This window comes from Ananas comosus, linkage group 11 (genome assembly GCF_001540865.1).
Source record: "Ananas comosus cultivar F153 linkage group 11, ASM154086v1, whole genome shotgun sequence".
NCBI lineage: Eukaryota > Viridiplantae > Streptophyta > Magnoliopsida > Poales > Bromeliaceae > Ananas > Ananas comosus.
Genome location: NC_033631.1, coordinates 829350 through 846475, shown reverse-complemented (window position 1 = coordinate 846475; position 17126 = coordinate 829350). Strand labels below are relative to the sequence as shown.

General features: G+C 35.9%; 1 protein-coding gene across 1 annotated transcript in view; it reads right to left on the bottom strand.

Moving 5' to 3' along the window:
• LOC109717072 (callose synthase 7-like) overlaps window positions 1-14347 on the bottom strand; it is a 30728-nt gene extending 16381 nt beyond the window's left edge. The window contains exons 1-20 of the mRNA XM_020242736.1: window positions 13837-14347; window positions 11882-11982; window positions 10365-10474; window positions 10178-10265; window positions 9961-10071; window positions 9705-9863; window positions 9419-9502; window positions 9188-9279; window positions 8952-9075; window positions 5727-5861; window positions 5560-5636; window positions 5393-5480; window positions 4199-4321; window positions 3999-4116; window positions 3568-3899; window positions 2825-2877; window positions 2673-2733; window positions 1933-2014; window positions 1723-1859; window positions 1482-1604 (exon numbers count right to left, since the gene is read on the bottom strand). Coding sequence (XP_020098325.1) covers window positions 1482-1604; window positions 1723-1859; window positions 1933-2014; window positions 2673-2733; window positions 2825-2877; window positions 3568-3899; window positions 3999-4116; window positions 4199-4321; window positions 5393-5480; window positions 5560-5636; window positions 5727-5861; window positions 8952-9075; window positions 9188-9279; window positions 9419-9502; window positions 9705-9863; window positions 9961-10071; window positions 10178-10265; window positions 10365-10474; window positions 11882-11982; window positions 13837-14050 — 2412 coding nt within the window. The 5' untranslated portion in view covers window positions 14051-14347. The remainder of the gene's footprint in view (window positions 1-1481; window positions 1605-1722; window positions 1860-1932; window positions 2015-2672; window positions 2734-2824; window positions 2878-3567; window positions 3900-3998; window positions 4117-4198; window positions 4322-5392; window positions 5481-5559; window positions 5637-5726; window positions 5862-8951; window positions 9076-9187; window positions 9280-9418; window positions 9503-9704; window positions 9864-9960; window positions 10072-10177; window positions 10266-10364; window positions 10475-11881; window positions 11983-13836) is intronic.

Below are 17126 nucleotides of genomic sequence, written 5' to 3'. Positions count from 1 at the left end.
GTAAAAGCACCAAGCACTTGTGAATTTTTTACCGTTAGATCTACGCCTATAATCATTTTCACCCGTTAGATTATACTATTCAACCAACTAACCACTCAACTCTAGGGGCCCACATCATACTAACCGCACATCCCTTAATCCAAGGGCCGCAAACTTACAAGCATCAATGACTTGGTACTTTCAAAAGCATAAGAGCTCAATTCTATATATATATATATATATATATATAGGGTCCGGCTACTATACTATTATGAGTACGATCGCTCTCGTACTCATAAATCGTTTTCGATGATAGAACTTCCGAATAAATGATCCATACCGTTAAACGTTATTTACAGAATTTATAACTTCCAGAAATCAAATTTTATAATTTTTTGACATCATTTACCTCATGATCAAGAGGCCACAAATTTGACAATTTTTAATGGCCGGTATGGGATACTTGCTAGTTTAACGGTGTAAAAGAATCGGAATTTGTTGAATATTTAATAGAAAATTCTATTCACTACCTAGATAAAGATCAATAACTCGGATCTTGAATTGAAGGATTCAATCATCCTTTTTTAGGACGTCGTTCGATTTTGACCGTTCATTTTATGCCCGCTTGATGGACTTTATTATGATTTCAAAAATTTACGAAATTTATTTTCTAAAAGTTTCAAATACTCTAGATCATATTTAACGGAATGGATCATCGATTCGGAAGCTCCATCATCGAAAACAACTTATGAGTACGAGGGCTCCAATACTCATAATAGTATAGTAGCCACAGCCTATATATATATATATATAGAGAGAGAGAGCAGGACTGCTGTGCTTTCAGGAGCACGGAGGCCTCCGTGCTCCTGAACCGTTTTCGATGATGGAATTTTCGAATCGACGATCGGCTCCATTAAACTTGATCTAGCATATTTGAAGTTTCTAGAAAATAATTTTTACGATTTTTCGATATCATTTACCTAGCAATCGAAAGGATTCAAAATCAATAATTTTTAACGGCTGAAAATAAAAATTCTATAAAAAGTGGTGATATAGCACTAAAATTTTCGATCAGAAATATTGATCTTGTTGTAGATAGTATAAAGAATTTTGTATCAAAATTTCATCTAATTTGAATACTTCTACACCATTAAACTTGAAAACGACAAATATCAACCATTAAAAATTATTGATTTTGAATCCTTTCGATCACTAAGTAAATAATATCAAAAAATCGCAAAAATTATTTTTTTAGAAACTTCAAATACGCTAGATCAAGTCTAACGGAGCCGATCGTCGAATTCGAAAATTCCATCATCGAAAACAGCTCAGGAGCATGGAGGCCTCTATGCTCCTGAGAGCACAGCAGCCCTGCTCTATATATATATATATATATATATAGTTAAGTACCTCACAGAAAAGTATGCATCTGCAAGAACAATGCCAGATATAGTATAAAGAATAGCTAAGCATAAACTTTCTAATCGGATAAATTATAGCACCTGAGTTTGCCTGTCTTTTTTTTTAGAGGATGATCTAGGCTGTTGAATGTCCGGAACAAGCCGTTTACTAAAAGCATCGGGCACTGAGTCAAATCTGGACCTTAGCATACCCAGCGTCCGTATCTAAGAAAAGTTAATAGGAATAAGAGAATACCGGTGCCAAATTTCATATGTAAACATATATAGATAAGCTATGCAAGTAGAATTTGATAGTCATACTTAGAAAAGTTAAAACATTTACCTCACCCAAGTGGCTGAAGGCTCCAATGATACCTCCGTATATAGTAGAGAAAATGGCATACCATATCTGCGTGTCCATGAAGTACACCAAGACAATTGGCGCCCATACAGCAACCACAACGCCGATATTATCTTGCACTGCTTTTCACCAGTTAAAGTCAGAATGTACAGCCAAAACCTACCGGTGTAACTGGAATGACTAGAATCTTACAGTAAGGAAAAAACTCATGCCACTCGTAGTTCGGAACTCCCAGGTCCATGATAGTCTTCGTTGGTTCAACTAAAGGTAATATCTATTAGACAAATCAAATAAGTATGATTAAAAGAAAACATTTAAGTGGATTGAGAAGAAATAATCACCTCACAACCAAATAATTATCATCAAAAACTATGATTCAATTAAATTACGTCAATATTTCTTTATATTACTACTAGACATTTACACAAAAAATAAAAGGTAAATTGGCACTCGGCGAACTTAATTAAAGATTTGTAAGCAACTATAGAGAAAAAGAAAGACTGTACTGATAGCCATACATGTATTGATGGACTAAAAAACAGTAACAATGATACTGATTATAAAGGTCCCACAGACAGCCATACATGTATTGCATCTCCTAGTTTATTGTAACCAGATAAAAGCAAAGAACAAATAAGGATATAAAAGAAAAGGAGAATAAAATTCATGTACATGTATGTTTTCTGAGAGAGGATAATGCTTAAATTATAAAGGTCTAGAGAAAGTCGTGCACCATAATGGAAAAGTTCTGCTTAGTTTTATGTGAATAAGATGTATTCTAATGAAATTTAGTGGTGGTGATCTCTTCAAGTACAACTGATCAGTTTTCAAGACAAAAGCTAATCATAAAGAAGAATCTCTCTATTAATTGATACGTTGATGTCAAGTTACAGTGAACCAATCACTGTTTGGAGAGGAGGAAATGACTTTACCTCAACATAATAGCTGAAAGCAAGCTTGCAGACAAGCAATAAAATCCAGAAAAGTGTATACCTGTTGAGTTCACATTATTATGTTTATCATGATTTTACTCTTGCTAAAATGAACAGGACCAATAAGTAACAATCAAATAGGTAATTCTTACTTGAAAAGTGAGCACATATCCTCATGCATGCCTCGTGCTACATATAGCTTGGGCTGAATGCAGATAATAATTGCATAAGAACCAACAAGCAATACAACTTATAAATTGGAAAGGGGGGAAAAAACTATGGGTTTCATATGTACAGACACAAATCAAATATTCAAGATATACCCTAGTAAAATATGATTTTTCACATATACCCCTAAAAAGTGCAGTTCCTTACAAAAGGGGGGGTTTACATAAAGACACTTGAAAATATGCACAAGTGCGCAAATAACCCATAAAGCGGGTACTTCGCGCACATAATCTTAAACCTTGCTTTTTTGCACATGCAGCCATTAGGGTTATCGATGCAAAGAAAGTATGCAAAAAATAAAATAAAAATAAAAAAATACTAACTTTGGAGGGGTTTTCCACAATTTTTGCTTAGTTATAGGGGTTGTATGTGCAAAAAAAAAAAAAAGACCCTTTACGAAAATGACCCTTTACAAAGATGCCCTTATTTTTAAGTTGGGAAACAATCTAGTCCATCATTGTTGGTTCTGCGTAGAAAAAGCTTCCTAAGAGAACCGCTTTTGTGAGTACAAGAATATATGTAAGAAACTTAAACTTTCAGAAGAATATTAGAAAATTCAGATATTGCAGTGAAATATATGTAAATGGACAATTTTGGAGCAGTACACAAGTAAATATCAGAAAAAGCAATAGATCACCTGCTAGAAACCGAATGCACGAATTATTACCTGAGCCCACCACATAAGGAAAATAATTATACGCCAATCAGATCGTTCTAGGGACCTTCGAAGTGGTGGAAGCAAGAATAGCAAGGCAGCCAAAATGTTTGGTATCATGTAAATGGCAATTGCAAAACTATATAGTGATTGATTTCGCCAGTTGCCAACCCAGTTGCTAAAATATTTGATAAGACCTGTCGGATTTTGAACAGATTTAGAATAGCTTAAGGGAAGGATTACTATCCAGGCAGCTGCTACAGCAAATTTCAAGAGGTAGCGAACTATTTGCATGTACTCCATGCTACCCCATGCTCTCCAGCTAAGGATAATATCAAGTGCCGCTGAGAAATGCAAAAATAATAATCATATAAAATAGAGGAAAGAATGAAAATTACAAAATCCTGACAATATTGCAGAGGAAATACACCATAGTACCATACCTTGTAGGAAATTGAGTAATGCAGCCGTTATAAAGATACTCAAAACATTTCTAAATATGTCCGGATCGAAAAATGCAGAAAGAGACCCAGAAGGACTCCATGCAACTATTAACATGGCCTGCAAAAGAGAAAAATCAAAAATCATTTTGCACTTCATCACTTCGTATCCAAGAACAAATTTCTGTGAGGGCAGAGATTACCTGGAAAGCCAATATAAAGAATATCCACATACGATCAAAACTCCTAAATAGGTGCCAAAATGTCCGAACTTCAACAAAATTTGTTTTAGACTTTCTCCGACCACTAACAACTTCATCACGGCTCTGTAGAAAATTATCATGTTAATTGGGTATTTTAAGGCTCCAAAAAAAAGTAAAATAATGTGTTTAGTTACTATGAAAGCAACATCAATACTCCATGAGAATTCTGTGGCAATTGGATTTTCTTGGTATTCCACACCCATGACTGGAGGACAATGTAGTGTATCATTCGCATTGTTTCGAAAATAGATCTGAAATTTCTTGAGATCTTGTTATGGTTTAACAGCTACTTTGGATGAATGGAAGAAATTATGTGGCGTAACTTGATAAATGTAGGGATTTTCCTTTGTGATTACACCACAGGATAATGATTTTTAGCATTTTGAGATCCTAATTATTTTTTAAAGATAGTAATTTCCACACAAAATATGATTTATCATATCCTAAGAAAGGGGTTTAGATGCTAACATATCATGCAATTATAGACATCTTTTTTGTTCTACGAATCAACTAAGTAACAGTGACCAAAAGAGAAATGCTGAACAACATATTGTGCTTGACCTCGCATATCCGTGACATCTCTCTCACAAATGGCGGGCTCTCCCACAGGTGGTGGGTATCTGTCTCACCGTCGTGCTTGGACCATTATATATCCCCCTAAGGCAGTTTTTGGTTGGGAGATAAGAAGGATGTACTGGTGGATTACAACATCCCACAAAACACAATTTATACTTAACTATCCCCAGTTGGAATTTTGTATGGAATATATCACTTCATTCTGGAAATAGTAAATCCACAGGGGTGACGGATTTGCAATATTCCTTTGGTATCCTAGTTACTCCCACCGTCAATAGCCAAACAAAATGGAGAATGACCCAGAACTAAAGTTCTTCTACAAGAAATTTCCACTCTCGTTGAATAGACACTTTAAAGCAAACATAACCTAAGCAATTATAATGTCGATCTTACCGAAATTTACTAGAGGAATGAAGCAACTTCTATGGTAGAAAACTTCCTAAATCTTTACTGACCTTCAAGCTAAGTTAAAAACAGAAGTCTCTGGTCCTAATGCACAAGAGAAACAACTGTCTCAAATGTAAGACAGTAAGAGTCATTCAGTTGATATAAAAAAACCTCAGATTTACGATGCTTATCATCTGACTGCACAAAAAAGTCTGCTTCAAGATTCAGTGGCCACTTTAGCTTGAAGCATTCATTTGACCTGTAAAAGAGGATATCTTCAGATCGGCACGCAGCACAATAAATGCAAATAAAAGAAGACGAGATAAGAATGAGATTACCAGAAATATTCGTTCAAGTCATCATAGTTCCTCCATTTTGAATGGCTTGCAGTACCACCTTTGCTTCTCAGAGCTTCCTTTTGTATAGAAAAGATAATTGTAAATTTCTTATGTGAAAAAAATTTCCCTGCTGGAGCGTAAGTTTAGATTAAATTATAAACACTTGCCTTAGAGATGACCACATAAATAGGTTCAATAACGTTACGCAAAAATGATTCCTCTCCCTGGTATGATGGTTCAAAATAACCTCCGGTAACAGCTTGGGCATTGCTAAATAATATTCCATTCAAGTCCTTGGCCATCTTAAGAATTAATTGAAAAACAAAAAGGCAAAATTATGTTTCTACTCGCATGGATATCAAATTATGATAGCACAAATTATACATAAGAACAACTATTAAACCTTAAAGTGTATCATGATTCATGACTTGTTTAGGTCAAGTTTGATCACGATTATTACCTAACCAAATCCTAGAAGAAACTCTGTGCCCATTTGGCCCAATAGAAGCTTCTCCAAGTGCTGTTTAAGTAGAGTTATTTAAAGAAATATTATTATATTAACAAACAACAGCTTTTCCAACTTTAAAAACAGCTTCCTACTGTAGCATAAGTGGAAGTCCTATCTAAATCTTTTTGCTTTCGAAGCCCAAAAGTTTATTTTATCTTCATGCCACAAGAAAAGCTTTAGACCTTTTAGTTTCCAAATGTTTGGCCATTGCCTATCGAAGTAGAGAAGCTGTTTCAAAGCCAGCCCAAACAAGCACTCAGACATTTCCACCATGCATCAAGTTGAGAACCAGGAAGGTATAGCTAATTGGGTTTTGCCATATCAAATATATGGTTGATAGTTGATACCATTTAATTATTATGTGCATTGATAATGGTTGAACAAAAAAAACTAAATGTCAGTACTAGTTATGCTATACAAGAAAAGCCAGTAAACAATGAAGAGACCAGTGGTTAGATATACTATGTGGAAAAGGAATATAAACTCTAACAACTACACGTAGAAACACTGTATTCAAAATTAAGTTTGGGCGACATTCGGTTTAGGTTCGATTGATTTAAGGCAGATCCACCCTATCCAACAAACTTGACAAATATAACACATCCACGTTGATATATTAATCAAAACTAGAGAGAATGTACAAAACCATATCCTCAAAAAACATACTCTGGCCTCTAATCTCGAATGATTGTGTAAACAATATAGTTATCCTTGGTTTAGTTACATCCTACCAAACTTATTTCCCATAAAATAGATGAACCACCCTCAGTATCACTAGCTATTTTCTTGAAGTTTTTCCTCCAATATACCAAAATGATCAGTTCCACAAATTTTTCACACATACACATTTAAAAGTTAATGATAGTAAAAAAAAAAAAAAGGGTTTATTTTAAAAAGAGCCCTTCAAGAATTTAAATTTGGAGATATAACCCTTCAAAAAAAAATATTGGGTATAACCCTCTTCTTGACACGTCAGCACCTTGTGGATAAGGATTGTGGAAAGTTCTTAAAATGTTGAATGAAACACAACCTTTATCATAATTCCCAAGAGAAAAAAAAAATGCTAAAAGCAATGAATGATTGACCACCTCTGTCAAATGGAAAGGAACGCTAAAAGTGACGAACAAGTCACCACCTTTCTCACAACTTTCGGATAGCTAAAAGCAGTGAACAAATCGCCGTTTTCATATTGTATAAAAAATAGAAACATTGATAAAGTGGTTAATCATTTACCGCTTTTCAGATAGAAAATAGTAAACAATTCACCGCCTTCTTCTTGTTCCACATAATTCTAACCAAATGACTACATGGCACCAATGCGGCCAAAAATAAGATTAGATTCCCATATAAATTTTATAGAGGGTTAGACCACCAAATATATAAATTTTAAGGACTATTATGAAAAAAAGCTCGTAAAAACTCCTACGAAGGTGAAGGCATGAGGAGAATGCAAATGGGAGTGAGAAATCCCATCCCTCACACTCCCTTTAGGCCCCACCTCAAGCATCTTTACTAAATGAATTTAGGAATTAATCTTGCCCGTAATGGAACCACCGTCGCCGTCATTTGGATGAAAGACTTTCGGACTTTTTGTAGGAAGTTTTGCCTAATGCTTGCTCTCTTATCCTTAACTCACTACGATCTTGTCTTTATATAAAATTTTGAGTCTACTGATTGTTGTTTCAGGTGTGGTCACACCCCCAACAAGTTTACTTCCTAGGGCCTAAGCTAGCATTTTCAACCCTTCTTGGGTACCTAACAAGTAACAAGCGAACTCGAATCCAACTAAACGTCCAAGATCAAATGTACAAATTTTGCCGAACAAAACTAAACTAAACTAAAGTTGTTGTAAAATCAATTGTTGAATATCTAGCCCCTCTATTACTTGAATATACGAAGATATCGAAGATAAAAGGATGTGTAAAGACCATTAACAGCTTACAAAGGAAGATGCGACTGAGGCTCCGGAGGTTAAAGGACGGTGAGCTTAAGCACATTGATCATTTTACCACCAAGCTATCTCAAGGATCAATAAAACCTCTATTTCTATAAGACAATTCACTGTTATTGCTTCCTTAGAAAGAGAAAGCTCAGCTAGATATCTCCACTGCTAAATCAATAAAAACTGAACATTTTGCTCCAGAACATTGTGCCAAAGATTATCCCATTTTATTTTCCATGTGTTTTCCGAGGTTTTCACATCTTTATTCCATTCAAATTGATTTGCTTTATCAATTGTGCGACATGAGAATTTTGTCATTTAACTTTGGCGGTTCCATGGTTACTAATTGATTAATCCAAAAAACAAAAACTACAACTATGTAAGAAAACAAGTAACTCATCTAACACAAATATCTAGGAAAGGATCAAAGGAAAATTAAAAAATCTTAGACAGGAAAATTAAAGCATCTTAGACACTAAAGAATGATCGCGTTGACCCTAATAAAAAGCTTATCATATGCCTATATGCAGTTGGATGTTTTGCAGCTAAATGTCTTTTCTTCGAATGGTTTATGAAGAAATAGTGGTCACTACTGGTTGTCCCACTGAACTTGTTATCCTTGCACTGAATTTACTCTCCTTCCTTCTGTGTGAAGGACTCTCTCAAACGGAGAGGACACTTGCAATTGATTTCTCTCTCTCTCTCTCTCTCTCTCTCTCAAATGGAGAGGATTCTTGCAAGTGATCTCTCTCCCTCCCTCTCTCTCTCTCTCTCTCTCTCTCTCAAATGGACAGGATACTTGCAATGGATCATACTTGGCAAGGGAAGAAATATGAGAATGGGATAAACAGGGGAACGAAATAATAACAAGATTAATAATGAAAAAATAAAAATCAATTGCCAACAATGACTAGTAACCACGCGAAAAAGAAGAACACTTACAAAGTGGAAAATATAACATATACATTCAGGCATAAACCGAACATTGGAAGCTTCACCCCAAATCAGAAAGTACAAACCAATGTAAAGCAGTTCTAACTGATGTGTTTCCAACTTTCCTAGTTGCCTGCAAAATGGAATACATATTTAGACGTGAAAATATTTAGACAGGAATTTTCCTCATGACTTGTTTATTCACCATTGGAAAGAGAATTTACAGAAAAAGTAGCATCACTTACTCAAAATTTGGTCTATGATGCAAATAGGCACACCAAGAACGGTAGTTCCCAAAAACTTTGTCCATCAAGTGCTTTACAGTGCCAACATCCAGCTGTAAATCAATGCGAACTTAGAAAAGTATTCTTTCCTTTCGATAGATTTACTTAATCGAAGCTTCAAAACCATGCGAGTAACAGAAAGAAGATGTTTAATAATATACTGAGATATACCATGGAATGAAATTGCATTACCAGGGAATGGTTAGGATGATGCCTCGCATTAATATTTGCAAGTAGCAAAATCAAGTGCTCCTTTTGATTCTCCACATTCCCTTTCTTCATAATAACAAGATAAAAATAATAAAACAAGATATTGATTTATTTTATCATTCAAATATTTAAGTTATTTGTTTCTGCCTTTTGACAGCTAGCAAATTAGGGATACGCATAAAACATTGCAAAATGTTAGAGAACAATAATGCAATTGATGAGATACAAAAAACATTAGGAAATGAAATCTTCTCTTATATAGCTCTACCTGAAACCCAAATGTTCGCCCAAGCCAGTCAAGTAAATCAATGGATTTGTCCTCAGGCATCGAAGATCCATCAGCCGTCTGCTGAGACTCTTGTCCCGACCGTCTTCTGGGTTTCGGAAGATTGTCTGTTTTATGTAGAGCATCTACCGCTGCTTTGATCTGTGTTATTTGAATATATAAAAGTATAAAGCACACATAAATCAAGGTATGAGGAACATTTAGAATGGAAAAATGAGCAATCAAAAGGATAATTGACCTCCGGAAGCTCCATAATTGCAGGAGGAGGACCGGTAAAATTAAGAGGAAGAATATTATAGTTTGCAAAATGCTCTCTCTTACTTTCAACTTCATTAGCATACCTGGTTACCTGCATACAACATTTGCAGATTATCTTTTGGTATCTATGAAATGAAAAAGCCACAGAAAATAGAGATAACAAAGGGTCAATCCTGATGAACGGAACAACTTATGACCTCAACAGTAACTTTGTCAGAGGGCACCACAGCTCTGAGCACATCATATAGAACGGATGCGATTTGATAATGCTTAGCAGCCTCCTCACTAAGTATTCCCATCAGTGAAAGCAGAAGCAATTAATTAAGAGAAGTTTCCAGACGCAATGCTAATAAAAAACAGCTACATCAACATAGCATAACTTACGGCTTCCTTTTGGCAGCATCTTTGATGTAGGTTTCATAGTACCACTGATAAAACTTTTGAATTTCTCCTGCGTCACTTCTAGCAAGGGTAAGCTTTGTGTCCTTATCATCCTGAATAAGAGAATTTTACCCACATAAGGACGGACACAAAACAGGAGGTCCCACTATATGTCAAAGGAGGGAAGCAAGAATAAGCAATTGAAAAACAATTCAATGTGCAACCATAACAATGAAAGCTATGTCCATTCCAGCTATTTATGCTTCAAGGACATACACTACAAATAGAAAGCAACGATATCTCCATAAGCTGATCAAGATACTAACAAGGAAAGAGAGAAACAATAACCAAAGTGATGCTTGTAGACTCAGATCTACTCAGCTTCATTTCTCAGCTTCATTCCTTCATCTTACGTAAGCTGAGATAGGTAACATGTATCCTTACGGAAACATATGGTTTCCGTGTTACCCATCGTCTTTGCAACTCAAATCTTCTCATGCTGCCACCACCTATAATTACTTTTCTGGACAGCTGATCCCTTCATGTGTTGAGATCACATGATATCACATTGCATTACAGCTTTCCGCTTAAACCTTTGTGTGCTGCCTAATATTTATGTTTATTCTGGGCATGATTTCCCATTTTCCAAGTTATATCTTATTTATCACCTATTGATACATTAAGCTTAATTTGCTACAACACAAAAAACATGGCGAATAAGAACATGTGCTATGCTGTTTATTTGGGTTGAAGAAAGAGGAAGCATTAGGCAATGTAGTAGATGAAAGAAACCAAATCAGTTATCAAAGGAAAAGATTTTGATTCCAAATTTGAACCTCAGTGAAACCGAGGAGGGGAAAAGAATAGTTTACCACAGCAAAAGCCAAGAGGTATACTTTACTACACAAACCTTTTCATGTGTTTCCATTTTATACAATATATTTTTCTATTTGGTTACAAAACTCTTCATTCAACTGGAGACTAAATAGCAATGTCTACACTCTATTAAACTGGGCACTTTCCATTAGCAATAATTTCCTATATCCCATATGAAAACTATTGTAAGGGTTGATTTAGCAGCCACTCAATTCTAGAGTTGATTATATTGGAGAGGCATGGAGAAAAGCAGAAGCTCAGAGTATACAGAGTTTTAAACCATAACATCATGGATGATATTTCCTATGTAGAAGAAGCAGAATCTCAATTTGGTGGCCACCAAGATCGACCATAGAATGTTCAACACATAATGTTTTTCTTGTCTCGCCTGCCGGTTGGCTAGGATGGACAATATTTGTAGTTTGAAAGAAGGATTATATAGAAATTCAAAAATGCTATTAACTACACACTTGGCATTGGCTATCTTTTGTTAATAAAGTGTAGTAATTGCTATAGAACCTAAAGTTCAATGGAGAAGTTGGCAACAAAATGAAAAAAAAAGTGTAGAAAGCGAAAGCAATCCTAGAGTTGAGAGTTGTAAAGAGTACTAAAGCCATATTGAGGCTTAACTAAGATTTGCGCACCTGCTCAAGTCTATGCAACAAATAGGTCTTAAACTGACGGACGCCACGTCCACTTGAGTGAGGATCCATATTGTGAGCCTTCTCGAATGCATAAAAGCGGCCTTTATCATCAAGAATAAGAAAATAGAGATATGTTAGCACCAACCTTGACGGATAAACCCTAACACCAACAAAAGCTTTAGAGAGAGAGTTTGAGACATAGGGCCTTGTTGGCCTACTATAGGATATAAGGCAATTCAAAATCATCATAGTTGAGTTGTGCTATCAAGAAAAACACTCCAGTAAAGCCTAACCAACATCCTCTCTGCAGCCAGAAGAAGAAGCTTGAAATTGGAGTGTCCGGTTTTGGAGCTTAAAATCTCCTCCTCAAAAGCTCCAAAATGGTTTAGGCCTAGTTTGACAATGCGGTCGCTAAAATCACCCTTTTATGCTTCGGAAGCCTGAAGCCTTAGAAATTAAGAAGCACTTTCAATCTTCCCTTATTTTATGCTATAAAATTGCAGTTGTAACCGCCATCGAAGAAGAATGTAACAAAAGTGCTTCCAAATTTTCCCCACTTTTTGCTATAATATTGCGGCAGCAAAACCACATGCTTCTCCGGTAGCGGTTCTTACCTCCAATAGTAGTTGCCACCATAATTTTATAGCATAAAATGAGGGAAGTTTGAAAGCACTTTTTCTCTTTGGAGCATCGGAAAGCATCAAAGAGGTGCTTTAGCCAGCACATTGCCACATTAGGCCTTATTTGACTAATCACTTCACTAGAGGAGATCGCATGGCGAAGAGCCGCTGCATAAGCTATGATGTTAAAATCTCTGCAACAGCTTCTCTTAGTAGCATAGTTAAAAGTTTCCAAATCAAAGCTTCTCCTTTAAGGATTCCAAGTCTCATTTCAGCATCTATCACCATCAGAATAGCTCCAACAAATTTTTTATTTGCCAAATGCCTCTACCAGAGGAGCTCATGTAGAGAGAAGCAAATGCAGAAGCTACTATATTAAAATCTCTGCGATAGCTTCCTTTGCTCTAATTTGAACTACTAGGCCCTGTTTGGATGTGGGAATAAGTTATCCAATGGCAACTTGTCCGTATGAGATTTTTTTTCTTTTGTGATGCAAGGAGTTAATTTTTTCTCCTTGAAAGGTCTTGCCATTCAGGATCCAATAGAATAATATTTGAAAGGTCTTGCCATTCAAGATCCAATAGAATAATATATTTCATTAGCAGATTATTTATCTAATCTCAAGAAAACGTCTTGAAAAGCAAATATGGTATGTCAATCTAGACATTTGATCGCAGTTCTCATCTACCAAATACTGCAAGCTTGTAGCATAAATCAAAGAAATATGCCAAACAAGACATTCGTGCATCCTAATAGGACCTAAGGTGTTGTTTGGACAAGGGAATAAGATATCTAATGATAATTTCTTCGGTGTGAACATTTTCTTGTATGATTAGAAAGCTAGGAGTTTGATTTTTTACTCAAGAAGTCTTGGCATCCAGGGTTTAGTAGGATAGCATGTTTCACCTACGAGGTGATTTATCTTATTACAAAAAAAAAATAACTTGAAAACCTAATATGGTATTTCATCTAAACATTTGATAACACTCCTCTACTACAAAATTTATCAAGTAAACCTAAGAGTTAGGTCGAATAAAACTCCCATACGTCCAACAGGGCTTAGGGCCTAAACTCGACCTTCAAATCATTTTTTCAGAAATCATAAATGCCAAGACTTTTGAGAAGCCAAAATCGAACTCCTACCTTCCAACCACACAAGAAAATCTTCGCACCGAAAAAGTTCAAGTTATCATTAGACACAACATTTCGGCCGGTTCGAGATGAGAGAGAGATTTGCCGAACAAGATATTCATGCACCCAAACAACCAAGCCCTACAAATCTCTAATGTAGGTAGAGAAAGATGTTCACGCAAGAGCGAGAGAGAGAGATCTAACAGAGGTAGGCGACGCGGGGGTTGAATTGCTCGATCTCGTTGGCGACGCGGAGGATGGGGACGATGGAGGCGAGGGAGGACGGCACTATCTCGCTGTCCGGCGGCGGCTCCTCGTCCGCCGGGAAGTCCATCATCGACTGCAGCCGCGTCATCCTCCTCGACAGCGTCCGCCCCACCCCTCCCCCCTCCGCCTTGCTCCCGCTTCCGCTCGCCATTGTCGCCACCACCTCCACAACCCTCTTCTCCTCCTCCTCTTCTTGGGGGAGCGGGGCCGAGCATTGTATACTAATAAGGAGGGAATCGAGGATAGAGAGAGAAAGGGGGAAAAGGAGCAAAAGGAGGAGGGGGATCGACGTGGGGTCGCCTTTTCTTTTCTTTTTCTCTTTCTCTCTCTCTAGGGTTTCTTCTTTTTGGCTTTGGTTAAGGAATCTCCGAGCTCGAAGCAAGGAATGAGAGAGAGAGAGAGAGAGAGAGAGAGAGAGAGAGAGTACGGTGGTGTGTTTGTGTGAAGCGCTTTAACGCTTTTATACATACACACCGCTTGGGTTGGGGTGGGGGTGTACTGAAGCGGCTTTTCTCCTCGCGCAAGCTCGGAATCGATACGCGGCCTTTCTTGTTGCTCTGCGTATGAAATTGAGGAATAATTGCATTTATGTCCCTGCAAAGTTGGAATATTGTATATTTATCCCGGAGCTTTTTTTGCAAATAGCCCCCTGAAAAAATTTTATTATAAAAATAGCCCTATTAAATTTGAAATTACAAAAATGATCCTGTCCCTGCCACACAGGGGCCACATCAGCGCCACGCGGGCAGGGGGCCAGGTGTTTAAGTTGAACACGGTAAACCATTCACCGTGTTTAATACAAAGTTTTTGTATTGAACACGGTGAACCACTTTGTATTGAACACGGTGAATGGTTCACCGTGTCCAATACAAACACCCACAACTTAGCCAAAAAATAGCTAAGTTGTGGGTGTTTGTATTGGACACGATGAACCATTCACCGTGTCTAATTATTTGTATTGGACACGGTGAATGATTCACCGTGCCCAATACAAATATCTCGCACTTAGCCATTTTGTATTGGACACGATGAATCATTCACCGTGTCCAATACAAAAACCTTGTATTGAACACGGTGAATGGTTCACCGTGTTCAACTTAAACACTTGGCCTAGGCCCGCCCGCGTGGCACTGACGTGACGCTTGCGGGGCGGGGCCAGGGCCATTTTTGCAAATAAATTTTTGACATGACCAATTTCAAAAAAAAAAAAAATTTATCAGGAGGCTATTTGCAAAAAAAGCCCTTTTATCCCGTCAAATTTTACGGTTAAAAATTTGAATGACGGAGATGTCAGATGAGAGTGATGGGATAGAGGAAGAGAGAAAAGAAAAGAATATTTAGTTAATTAAAAAAAAAAAATCTGGAATGAGTCTGTAAAATCTAAGAGGGTTAATTGTGACGCCCCCTCCTAGCACGCTTAATTATTTTAACCTTTTGTATCTGGCCATCATTCAAAATACTTAAATCGGGTTAAAAATTTTAGTCCTATTATATCTTACATATAGGACTATTTGGGGTCTCATATTCTTCCTCCCTTAAGTCCTGACGTTCTCGTCAGTTTCAGACGCATAAGTACTAGGCAATGTGAGATTCATAGGACTGGCAAATGAGCGAGCCGGCTCGCGTTCGACTCGATATTTGGCTCGCTCGAGCTCGACTCGAAATTAAATGAGCCAAGTTTGAACAAAAAACAAAGGCTCGAAATTCATTTCAAGCCGAGTTTGAGTATTATTTGGCTCGTTCGAATTAGGCTCGAAAAGCTCGAATAATATATATATATATATATATATACACTATGCTATCGAAAGTATAGAGGATCTGGTGCTTTCGAATTTTTGATTTTTAGATCAACTAATCATTTTTATGAATTAATACTATTATTATCTTGTAGAGACCACTCAATTCTAGGGATATTATTTAATCCTATGGGGGACCACAATCATCCCAACCATACAATTCTTAATCAAAAGGTCAAAAATTTCAAAAACATCAAATCCACTATATTTTTGATAACATAATAGTTCTACACTATATAATATATATATAGAGTTGAGCTATGATACTTTTACAAGTATCACTATTATGGTGCTATTAGGTTTTAAGCCATTGGATCTACTTTTTGATTATTAATAGCCTTTGAATTAAACACTATTCCACCTACCACCACCTACTACCATCATCTCAACCTCACATCTCTCCATCCAAGGACTAAAAACATATAAGTATCACCCCCATGATACTTTTACAAGTATTCTAGCCATACTCTATATATATATATATATAAAATTTTCAATATGTTTCTCTCTTTCTCTATTTCTGTCTCTCACCCTATGTGGCCAAGCCAGAAGCCCTCCAAGAAACCAAGTAGCAGCATATGGCTGCCGTTGCCTATCTTGCTATTAATTGTATGCTTGAGAAAATATACATAATATTTTTAAAGTAAAAAATTATTATTCATATAATAAATTTTAATTTTAGTTATATATGATTGGATAGTTTAATCCAATATTTATCTATGTAATTTATTTATTTTTGACTGCATAAATGAAAATGAATAATATGGAGATTGAAGGTGGAAGAAAAGACATGTGAGGCTGAAAAGATTAGATATTCAACTCATAATTTTTTTTTCATATCTATAAAACTATATGAAGCCAGAATAATTTTTGCCACGTGGCAAGTCATCTTTCATTCTCTCTTTGAAAGAAGAAAATGAGAAATTTAATGATTAATAACTGATATAAATATATAATCACAATAATAACTATAGTTTAATATACAATTAATACATATAATTAATCCAATATTGTCAATAATCTTTTTGGCTTCCATGATTAGTAACCGAAGTAATTAGCTTCATGAATCACAATAATAACTATACTTTAATATATAATTAATACATATAATTAATCCAATATTGTCATATATATAATAATCTTTTTGGCTTCCATTATTAGTAATCGAAAGTAATTAACTTTATTCTCTACTTTAAACAAATAAAAATTTCTAAATTAATGCACATTTAATTTGACCGTTTTTTTTTCTAAGGGTGGAATCTTTAAATAAAGTTATCAATAATATTTTTTTTAGTTTGGCAGTTCATCTAATAGAAATTAAATAAGAAAATTAAATTCATCATTTACTCTTTTCTATATTGTCTTTTTTTTTTCATAGATAACAGTTATAAAAATTTACAATTATAAGCACACTATAAATATTGGTTAGAG